Source organism: Plectropomus leopardus, chromosome 11 (genome assembly GCF_008729295.1).
Source record: "Plectropomus leopardus isolate mb chromosome 11, YSFRI_Pleo_2.0, whole genome shotgun sequence".
In the NCBI taxonomy this organism is placed as follows: domain Eukaryota; kingdom Metazoa; phylum Chordata; class Actinopteri; order Perciformes; family Serranidae; genus Plectropomus; species Plectropomus leopardus.
In genome coordinates, this window is record NC_056473.1 from 652376 (window position 1) to 664565 (window position 12190).

The 12190-nt window shown below is 39.1% G+C and overlaps 1 protein-coding gene across 1 annotated transcript in view; it reads right to left on the bottom strand.

The window, feature by feature from the left end:
- Positions 1–1071: 1071 nt before the first annotated feature.
- LOC121950740 (cytosolic carboxypeptidase 4) overlaps positions 1072–12190 on the bottom strand; it is a 149038-nt gene continuing 137919 nt past the window's right edge. The window contains exon 26 of the mRNA XM_042496838.1: positions 1072–3541. Within this exon, the coding sequence (XP_042352772.1) occupies positions 3250–3541 (292 nt within the window). The 3' untranslated portion in view covers positions 1072–3249. The remainder of the gene's footprint in view (positions 3542–12190) is intronic.

Consider the following 12190-nt stretch of genomic DNA (forward strand, 5'->3'; position numbering starts at 1 on the left):
AACCCAGTCGTCGATGAGAAAGGACAGTGCAAGGTTTACCACTTTGTTAAAAAACTGTGTGGACAAATAGTCCAACTGTTTCAGAATTTTTGTTAAAGCACAATTGCAAAGACTGTAGAATTTCACCGTCTATAATCAATGACAATATCAAAAGAGTCAGAGAATTTGGAGAAATCTCTGCACCTAAGGGGCAAGGCCGAAAACCCAATACTGAATGTCTCACGTTTGACCCCTCAGGCAGCACTACATCATAAACCGACAGAGGGTATTGGAGAGACAGGTTTGGAGACACTTTGGAAAACCAAAATGCACATGCCAAATGTCAAAATGTCAGCAACGTCCATAAACACCAATTATATCTCTGGGCCTAAGCTCATCTGAGATGGACTGAAACAAAGTGGAAAAGTGTGCTGTGGTCTGATCAGTCCACATTTCTTGTTGCCAAGACTGTTGCCAGCAACTATGATGGTGTGGAGGGTTGTTTTAACCTGTGGCATCCTGGGCAATGTGAAGCTTTAATCCTGAAAGGAACACACAGGTTTTGGAGCAACATATGCTGTCTTTTTCAGGGAAGACCCTGTCAATTCCAGCAAGACAGAAGGTGGTTTTCTATTAACCCTCAAACTGCGCAAATTACATAATATTAATATATTAATATATTGCATTAATATAATACTAAGTTTCTGCATATTTTTATGCCTAAAAGAAACACTTCAGTTTAAAAAAAAAACTCCTGTTTATAGCAAAACATTTTTATGCTTGCATTAGGTGGTATTTCAGGTGATTCGAAAAAGTAATATTTTGCAAAACTGCAATGAAAACACTTTTTTTTGCTTTTATAGATCATTTGATGTGCAACACCGAGTGGTGTCAATGCGATTTTATGGATGCCAACCACCATTAAACTGAACTAAGAGGAAGAAGGAGGAGAGGAAGAATAAGAAGTAGAATAAAAGTCACATGACATTTTTTCAAAACACAGTGCATTATGTGTAGATGGAGGAGGAGACAGAGAACTTCTTAACTCCTATACAAGACAAAGAAATTATATATATGTATATTTACAAAAAATCCAGTCAGTTCAAGCATCAAATATCTTGTCTTTGTGCTACATTTAATTGACTTTAGGTCAAAAAGATTTTTTATTTTGAGTTTTCATTCAACCCATGTTTAACCAGGTAAGTCTTGCAGAGATCAACAATAACTTTTCAAGGGAGACCTGGCCAAGACAGCAGCATAAGCAAAGTTACAGACACACAGCAATTACCAAAATAAAAAAAGATGTAGAAATAATTAACACGCCTACACACAATGACAAATACCAACCAAGTCGTTCACCCTTGTACTTATGAGAGCTTTCCCAGTTTTAAATCTTTTTGGAGTTTATTGCAAGTGAGGGGGAGCAGAGCACATAAAAGCTTTCCTTCCTAGCTCAGTCCATGCACGAGGAACAGACAACAAGACTAGATCTTGAGATCAGAGACTATAGCTATAGTCAGATCTCTGTTCAATAAAATTGCAAACATAACCTTAGTTTTTTGGTGTGTTTTTTTTTTTTTTTTTGCATTCAAAACCAGCTTTAATTGAGAGAACAGAATCTGGATAAAGTTAAAGGCAGCCTGCAACTGAGCCACAGCTCTGTGATGGATGAACCAGCACGGTATTTCACAGTCATCTGCATAAAAATGAAAGCTGCCATTATCCACAGTTTGATTCAGACTATTAATATAGATTGTAAATAACAGCAGGCCTAAAACAGAACCCTGGGGTACAGTGTTACAAGTGTTTAGCAAGTTAGAGCCCATAAAATTTGACACATTAAGACCTTTCTGAGAGGTAATTCACAGACCAGCCCACTGCCTGCTCATTACTACCAGTACTTTTCAATCTCTGTATAAAATAAAATGGTCAACAGTATCAAAAGCTTTGGACAAGTCAATAAAAAGAGCTACACAGCTCTGCTTCTTATCCAAAATGTCAATGATATAATTTACCACCTTCATAGTTGTGGTTATAGTGGTATCATGCTTTCTAAGGCTGGAGTGATGATGAATGAATTGGCACTATTACACAAAATCTCCATTAACAGGATTTTTGCAAGAACTTACTGTTTGAAAACGTGCTTAGAACTGCTCAGAGCAGTGGCTTCTCCACCTCAAGCTGTGCAAATCATTGCATTTTGTTTTTATTTATGTTTACACAGCATTCCAACTTTTCAGGAACTGGAATTGTACTTTCCCAGGTTCAGTGGAGTATGTGCTTGCATGTGATCCAGATTACATTTACACAAACTCCTCTGCTTCTCATCATGTAAAAAACAGAATTTGAGTTTCAGATTGGCTGGTCTTTCCTCAGTTTCCTGTATCAGCCTGTAGCCACCAGAGCAGTGACAGCAGCCTTCCAGTCAGCTGATAACATATCATTCATTATTGTTGTTAGTCTCAATTCTTATACAGGATAAGGTGATTATAAGGCAGGAATAGAAAACAGTCTTTTGTTTGGTTGAATATTGTTATACTTTTGTGATAAAATTTTTTATAGTGGGAATGAAAAGGTGGAGTGAAGAGTGTGTTGTCTACAGCATATTTACTATGTACAACATCACATGTAAAGCACAACTAGAATACAGTTCTACTCTTTACAGTTCTACCAGCCGCATCACCAGAATAAAATGTTGTATACAGTATTTATATTTTTGAAGTGACAGAGTTCAGATTACATATACATGCAGTTTCTCAGTCAGGATGATCCAGTTGGAGGTTACATCAGAAAGCCTCATCAGGACAATGTGAGACACAGTCGGTATGAGCTGTATGAGTGAATGATTCATCTTTTTTTTATGTTTATTAATGATGAACTTAATGATGGTTTTTGTGGCAATAACTTGTGTTATCAGGATAAATTAATGGAAGGAGACTAAACAATCACTGTTCTGCGTAGTGACTGTTCAGCTATTGTAAGAGAATCTCGCTTGGACCTAGTCAAAACTGCATTTCTATTTTCATTGTTCTCATTGACAGGTCTAATGAGTGGTGGAGGGGGCATAAGTATGTGCAAACAGATCCATCTCAACTGAGAACTGACATGAGCTTATAAGATTAATTTATCAAGTTGGACTTTAAAGTGTTTTATTATTTACCCAGATGTTTCTTTCTATTCAGATGCACCTGCTATGTTTCAAAAAACAAAACCTACAATGCTTAGAAGACCTTTTAAAGGAAAACTGTAGAGAAGTAGAGAAATATTCCTTTAGTTCATCATTTGTCCATTGATGCTACCCATACATGTGTTTCTTTTCTCACTGAGTGTTTCAGTGGAGGACTGTCTGATCAGGTGTGGCAGTAGGCGGCTCCTCATGATTGACTGGTGACTGCTTTGTCGATGTTTGGCTCCCTTGTGCCTTTCATCCTCTGCATCATCTTCATCAGAGCTGGCCATGATGCTGTCAACATTTGAGTCCAGATCAGTCCCTTTAAGTGCTGGGCAGTCTGTGGAGTACTCAATCTCCTCGACACATGGAGGCTCATCGTCCTCAAAACAGCTGCATAAGAGAAGAGGAGATATGTAATGTTAAACACAATGAGTCTCATTCAATAAATTTGTGTGTTAAGTGTTTGCAGAAGGAAATGTATGTGTATTTTGACATCCATCAATATGTTAGTAGCTCTGATCTTTTTTTAGGGGCTAACAAAACACCTGCCTCTGACCACTCATAGTTCTCATGTAAATAATGAATGCACATAAACATTGTTTGATATAATAAGAAAATACAAATTCAATTCACATTTTGCTCTTCTATGTTTACAGTACACCGATACATTTGAAACATGTAACTTAAACATGACAAAAGGTAGAAATTAGGGCTGTCAGCATTAAGGTGTTAACCCGAATGCAATTAAGGCCTGTAATAAATGCCTTCATTTTTTAAAATCACATTATTCACCAACATTCTTGTCTTTAAGAAGCTGTACTGGGCTGAGATGATACTGGTGAAACTAGAGGAACTGAGGAATCCAGTGGTACCAACCATGTCATGCTTCTCAGTAAGGGGGAAGAATAACGTTAGAAAAATTTAAGCCAACGCTTAAGTGCCATTGACATATATATATGTCAAAGTGTGTTTTCGGCGGCTGGCACATGGGGGTGCTCTTGCGCTCCCTGTGTGTAATTTTGGGGCTGCTGGGATTCGTAGTTGTAGCACAAAATATGGTAGATCAAAACATGAAGTGGAGTAGCCAGGATCAGAGAGGGTCAAGTGGCCAGTTTCGCGAGCAGACGCTGGAAGAAACTCTCATGGATCTCGGGCCCTCCCCCCCATGATGTTGACTGAGTGTCCCGCGGGGTCCAAAGCATTTACTTTGAAAAAATTAGTGTTTAAAGCAGACACGGTCACCCGAATACTGCAGGTAGGAATAATGGAAAAGGACTCCGGTTCTATTTTGTGGGTTTTCTCTCTCTGAACTGCCTGATTTGTTGCATTGTGCTGTACTTTGCATATTTACACACATTTGTAATACAATTTTCAGATGTCTTTTATGTCATTGAAGGCAAAATTATAACATTCAAATCATTGTTTTGCTTGACAGACTCCCTTTCACAAAAAAAGTCTTTGTGGTCTTTTTGATGAAACGAGCCTCTATTCAACTTCAGATAAATCAAGAATGGAACAAGGTGCAAACAAAAGGTTTTCTTCATGATGAAAAAGAGAGTTTCTTCTTTCATTTGAGCTATTCGGTGTTTTCAGAGTCTTTGTACAAAATGTTCTGTGGGTCTTGAAAGATGACTCAAAATGGTCAGAAAAGCTGGCACAAGCCACTTTCCATTATATAATAGGGCTACCCTCAACTGACCTGACCCCGAACTCAGATAGCCTGATTATGGCAGCAAGGCCCGAAATTTATCTAGACCATTTCTCCCCCATTGACCTTCATCAACTCTATACTTTGGTTTCTGCATCTAAGCCATCAACATGCCTGCTAGACCCCATCCCAACTAAGCTCCTTAAGGAAGTTTTGCCTTTATTAGACAACTTTTTATTAGATATAATCAATGCGTCTTTATTAACAGGTTATGTACCCCAGTCTTTTAAAGTAGCTGTCATTAAACCTCTTCTAAAGAAGCCCACTCTCGATCCTGAGATTTTAGCTAACTATAGACCGATATCTAATCTCCCCTTTATTTCTAAAATCCTTGAGAGAGTGGTTGCTCATCAGCTCTGTGACTTTCTGGAACGTCACTAGCCTGGTTTAAGTCATACTTATCAGATCGTTCCCAATTTGTTCACATCAATGATCAACCCTCCGCACATACAAAGGTCTGCTTTGGAGTGCCACAAGGTCGGTGCTTGGACCAATCCTTTTCACTTTATATATGCTTCCTCTAGGCAACATAATTAGAAAACATTCCTTAAATTTCCATTGTTATGCTGATGATACACAATTATATCTATCTATGAAACCAGATGAAACTGATCAGCTATCTAGACTTCAAACATGTCTTAAGGATGTAAAAGCCTGGATGAGCTGTAATTTCCTGATGTTGAATTCAGACAAAACTGAAGTTATTGTTCTTGGCCCAAAACACCTCAGAAGCTCCTTTTCCAACAATTTAATTTCTCTAGATGGCATTACCTTGGCCTCTAGCACAACTGTAAGGAACCTCGGAGTTTTATTTGACCAGGATTTTTCCTTTGCCTCCCATATAAAACAAACTTCAAGGACGGCTTTCTTTCACTTGCGTAACATCGCAAAAATTAGACATATCCTATCCCAAACAGATGCTGAAAAATTAGTACATGCATTTGTCACTTCTAGGCTGGATTACTGTAATTCCCTATTATTTGGTTGCCCCAACAAATCTCTTAGGTCTCTCCAACTGGTGCAGAACGCTGCTGCTCGTGTTTTAACGGGAAGCAAGAAAAGGGACCATATTTCTCCTGTTTTAGCTTCTCTGCACTGGCTCCCTGTGAAATCCAGGATTGAATTTAAAATCCTCCTCCTTACTTACAAAGCTCTAAATGGTCAGGCTCCATCCTATCTGTCACAGCTCATAGTTCCTTACCAACCCTCAAGATCACTGCGCTCTGAAAACGCAGGGTTACTTGTGGTTCCCAAAATTTCCAAAAGTAGGTTAGGAACCAGAGCCTTCAGCTACCACGCTCCTCTCCTATGGAACCATCTTCCATTTTCGGTCAGGGAGGCAGACGCCGTTTTCAACTTTTAAGGGTAGACTTAAGACCTTCCTCTTTGATAAAGCTTATAATTAGGGCTGGCTCAGGTTGCCTGGACCAGCCCATAGTTAGGCTGACATAGGTTTAACCTGCCGGGGGACTTCCTCTGATACGCTGAGCTCCTTTCCTTCTCTCAATGCCGCCATCAGAAATCATGCATGTCTGTTAACTGCATTGCCATGTGCAAGCTTAGCTTAGCTCTGTGATAGCCATGTGGTACTCTCACTACCTGGGGCTTCGCGATTACAGAGCCTGGGTCTGTTGAACTGCACTACGCTAATCCTGTTGCCTCTCAGGAGCATTCCTGCTCCCTTGTTTTCCTAGTTTCCCTGGATCCTGGCCGTAACCTTGACTGTGCCTGAGCGTGGTGATAGCTGTGCTGATGCCGCGACCCTGCCTTTGGTTGTGTTCGTGCTGTGGCTGTACTGATTCTGTGCCCCCCGCTCGCCCTGATCGTGGTCTGGTCCTGGTTGCGCCGATGCTGTGATCTTGCCTTTGGACACCTCCCTTTCAACATATGCATGAGACTGTTATCATCTCTATCAACATCATCATAGAGAGCAATTACTAATTTCACACCTACCATTATTGTAATATGACATGCATGCATCCCCCCCCCCCCCCCCCCCCCCCCCCCCCTCCTCTCTCTCTCTTTCCTTTTTTGCCATGATTGTATTGTATTTGTATTGTATTTGTATTTGCCATTCATTTCTTGGAAGAGGGATCCCTCACTATCCTCTACCGCTCTTCCTGAGGTTTCTTACTCTTTTTTTTCCCCGTTACAGGGGTTCTTTTTGGGGAGTTTTTCCTTGGGTGATGTGAGGGTCTAAGGGCAGAGGGATGTCGTACACTGTAAAGCCCTCTGAGGCAAACCATGTTTTGTGATAATGGGCTATATAAATAAAACTGACTTGACTTGACTTGACTCAATGAGTTTATAGTCCCATGTAGTTAATGGTGTCATTTTATTCCTAATCAAGACAATTTGGTAAGAACTGCGTTACCATGTCAATTGGGACTTCATAACTGTTTTTAAATGCAAAATAATGGAACTGAACGCATATGACTAAAAAAATTTTTAATTAATCATGGGTAACTATAGGAATTCTGTGATTAATCACAATTTAAAAAATCAACTGTTTGATAGCCCTGGTAGAAAAAAAAAATAGATAAATTAGTTGGCATTGAGCACATCCAGTGGAAAAAAAAAAGATTAGTGATAGCTGTCAGAATGTATAGACGAATCTGGCGAAGTATGGGAAGTTAACAAGTCGCCATTACTGCAGTGGCATCTCCCTCACTTCTGCATCTGTTTGAATGCAAGCTGTACTGAGAAGTGTACATTTTTCTACTTTTACCTTTACTGTCTGTAACGTAACTTTTGAAAATGATGTCTGGGAGTTGAGGAAGAACCTGTGCAGCTCTCAGCTGCTCTAACAGTAGTGGTAAACTTAAACTTAAAAAAAAAAGGTGAATGTGAAGTACACACGCCTTTACTTGTGCCACTGTCTGAGACCGTACAGTCTGCATAGCATCCCTGCAAAGGACCAACAAAAATATTAACAGAAAGGACTAAACTATAAAACAACATAAAATTGTTTCTTTTTTTTTATTTTAATTTCCAAATGTAACAGATGAGTAATGATTAAATTCAACTCTTTATTAACTGACTGTGCTAGCTAATGTTAACTAGTACAGTACATCACTTTATTATATGTGATGTGTCAATTTGAATAATGTAGGGATCGCTGTGTTTGCTCACAGGGCTTTCAGCAGCAGCCCACCTGCTGACTGTGGCAGCCCACCCGCCGATCGTGGCAGCTGAACAGGCATTCAGCAGCAGCCCACCCAGTGACATCCGATTAGCCTGGCTAATCCATATAATGAAAGTTCATTGGTAACTGGGGCCTGTATCTGCTCAACCAACAAAGTATTCTGTTTCTGTATCTGTATGTGGATAGAAGACCAGATGTGGGTGTGCTTTACACCAAAAGTCACAGTTTATGCAGCAAATTTTGTGGTAGTGCCTTTAAAGCATTTAACACTGGCATACTACAAAGCATAAAATATATTTTCACATGCTCATACTGAAGCCTACTTCACTATCCATCCATCCATTCATCCATTCATCCATTCATCCATCCATCTATCCATCCATCCATCCATCCATCAATCTAGTTCATGACCCATTTGGCCTCACCAACTCAGGCAGCAAAAGGAGCTGCATGTGTGTGTCTGTGAGTGGAAGAGGAAGATGTTGTCAAAAAATGTTATTGATACTCCTCAAAAATGTGAATCATTTCATAAAAAAATGAAATGAATAAATAATAGTAATAATAATAATACCGCTTGGTGGTCTGACCCAAATAAGCATTTTAGTAAGCATGTGTAGGAGGTGAAAGAGTCCAGCATGACCAAACATACCCCAAACATTCACAGTATAACACAACATAATTATACATTATTATACATCTAACTAAGAAATCTTTGTCTGTGTGTCCTTTGCATAGCTCTGAATGGTCATACTTCATCATATCTTTCAGAGTTCATAGTTCCCTATTGTCCACTGGGTTCTGAAAATGCAGGGTTACTTGTTGTTACTAAAGTCTTTGAAAGTAGAAGAGGAGCCAGAGTTTTCAGCTATCAGGCTCCTCTTTTGTGGAACCATCTTCCAGTTTTGGTCCGGGAGGTAGACACCGTCTCCACATTTAAGAGTAGACTTAAGACTTTCCTCTTTGATAAAGCTTATAATTAGGGCTGGCTTAGGCTTGCCTTTGACCAGCTCCTAATTAGGCTGACATAGGTTTGGTCTGTCAGGGGATGTCAAAAAAAGTAAAGAACATACTTTCTGTCACATCAAAGGCTTAATTTGATGGATGAGTTTGGCAGTATGTGTGTGTGTGTGACGTGTAAAGAGATTCTGATTTATTTATGATACTTGTAGAGGGCGCTTATTGTTTAAAATTTGTAATTAGGATTAGGAAGTGGCGGGACGAGATGGACAAAATATCGTCAGGCTTGTATGCAGAGACTCTGCTGGTGTGACATTAACGAAGAGGGATGATCCATTTATCCTGTCTGCAGAGAGGTCATAATTGTGGCAAATGTTGTGTGTTTAAGTGGTAATTAAGTAAGTAGGCGGACAAGATATGAGAAGGCTTGTGTACAAAAGACTCTGCTTGTGTGACGTGGACAAATTGACTCCAATTTGTCTACAAGTAGGGTATCAATGAAATTATTGAGCCAAAGCCCCCACACCTCTCCCTAAAAATGGTCAATTCATTTTTTAAATATTTTTCCCAAATACTTATACAAGACAAATACCCCATATACAAAATGCTTGAGTGAGTGAGTATTAAATATACCTATACCTAAACTACTGGCCATGCAATATTTATACATAATGGATGTATTTATTTATGAATTTAATTGTAATTTATATTATGATGTACTTCACTGCTTGAGATTGTATATCCAGCGATTATAATTACATTATGCTTTTATTGCAGGCACACCAGTTGTGCGCCCCAGTCAGCTAGCTGAATTCCGTGAGTCTTAAATATTTGTTATTAAACCAATATGTTTTCATCATGTTCCTTTACTCTGATGTAACACCTTTTATCTGCTGTATTGACATTTTCTTCATGTGTCTATAGGATCTCAAGAGACTTCTGAGTGGAGTCAAGAGTGGAAATTTGAAGGTAAACTGCATTTTACATTTTTATTATTTTTTTACAGTGTTTCAAGCATGCAATACTTTTTTTTAACCGTGCGAGACCCTGCAAGATCTTAGTGTCCTTGTAGCTAAGGTATATAAGAAACAGTCTCAGTTCACAGACTGCAGTGGGCCAGTAAACAGAGTGCTGAGAGTCTTGGTCTGGTCATTGATGATACAATGAGGTGAAAAGTGCTTGAGCACTTGAAAAGTGATTAATGTCTTAATGTTTCAAAATACATTTGATTTAATGGTCAGTTGGTTTGGATTGATGTCTTAATGTTTCAAAATACAATTGACTTAATGTAAAACTGCTTTGGTTTGTTTTATTTAGGCTTGGAAGAAGCTGAAGTAACAGAATATATTACACTGAGTTCTGACTCAGAGGAAACTGAATTTTGCAGCAAGTAAGCTTTTTAAATTCTATATCTCAGTTTTGCAGTGGCAAATATTTATTACATGTCTAAGATGTATAGTTTGAAATCTGACGTTTTCTTTTATGATTTCAAAAAAATATTTTTTAGGGGCTCCAGCAGAACCAGAAACTGCAGGGAAATTGGGTAGACTTCAGGATTTGGATCGGGGTTTAATCGCTGGTGAGTAACAGTATTTTTGTTTGAGTTTTGTTTGCGTTTTAATTTATTTGATTATCATTATTTTAAAAAAATGTTTGGTTTTTTTTGTTCATCAGGAGAAGAAGGGACACCACCAGCAGGGGCACCACCAGCAGCAACAGCAGCAGTAGCAGCAGGGGCAGCTCAATCAAGCACAGCGACAAAAACACCGCGGATTGCTGTAGGACACGGAAGATCCTTTGTTGGAAGGAGAAGAAGAAGAAGAAGAAGGAGGAGAACAAGACAACTCTTTACCAACCTTTGGCCTATTGTAAGTGAGGAGTTACCTGAATTCCTTTCACGATATACTATAGCTACAGCAAAATATTTCATGCAAAATAAATAAAGAGTCGGATGGGCATTTAAAAAATGTAGCCTTGTCACAGGGTTTCATTACTATTGTTAATCATGGGTGAACATAACCAAAGGGCTCCAGTCTCTGATTTTCAACATCTCGGAAATTTGGAAGAGGCTTTAAATGTGCTGACACAGCCCTCTACCAGTCAGGCTTGTGTTCAGTTCCTTCAATCAGAAATTGACGCTCTGACGCATGATATTGTAAGACAAAATTATCAAGACTCTGCTCTCATATCGCCTGAACCCTGCAAATTACAAACCCAAAGTGAAACAAACGTAACCCTCAATAACCCCCCTCTTTCTGATGCCCAACATCTAGAAAATTTGGAACAGGCTCTAAATGTCTTGGCGCAACCCTTTTTCAATCAAAATAATAACTTAATCGATATATACTTAAATGAACAACAACCTGGGCCATCGAACATGGGTATGATTGGTGGAGGGAATTCTCCACCTATGCCTAGAATCATTCACAGAAATAATTTTAACAACATTGAAATTAGACAAGTACTGAATTTTCCCTCCCCACAGCCTGTGCTCGATTTTGCAGAGTTTTACAATAATGTTATGGGCTCTGCACAAGGGGCAGTAAATAGAGCCTTATCGCACGCAAGGCAGGGGGATGTGGTACAGCTAGAATTAAGGGGAGAAAGTCTTCAAAATTATGTCTCTGTTATCGTTAATCACGACGGAGACGTGACTCTAAACGAATTTCAAAATCTTCTCGACAGGTTAGTACAATCTAACATGGCCATTATGACCGACAGCACTCTAGAGTTAGTTGTGCAGGTAGTGCGTAGTCCTCGCGGTGGCACAAAAAGAAAACTTGAACATATTTTTGACAGCGATATTGTTAAGAAGAAAATGTGCTGTCAGCATATAGTCAACAATGCTGATAATCAGTTATGCTTTGCCATTAAACTAGCACTTTTGCTGTATCCCAATTTAAACCTGGATGAGGCTACTGTAAGAGCCCACAAAATACAGAATCAGATTGGATTATCTCCCCATACTCCTTGTCCTTTAGTGATATTACTAAATTTGAGCAAACCCTTGACTGTAAAATAGTAGTGTTTTATAGAACAGGGGTGAGAGAGCGCTTTCTAAATTTCAAACATCTGGTGGGAAACATGCTAAAACAGTTTTTCTCTTCCTTTTCAAAAACCACTACTATGGCATAACTTGTCTGAAAACATTCCTGGGTACAAGCCATGTGTGTGAATATTGTTACACAGGTTATGACCTCCACATGAGGCACCACTGCGCAGGTCACTG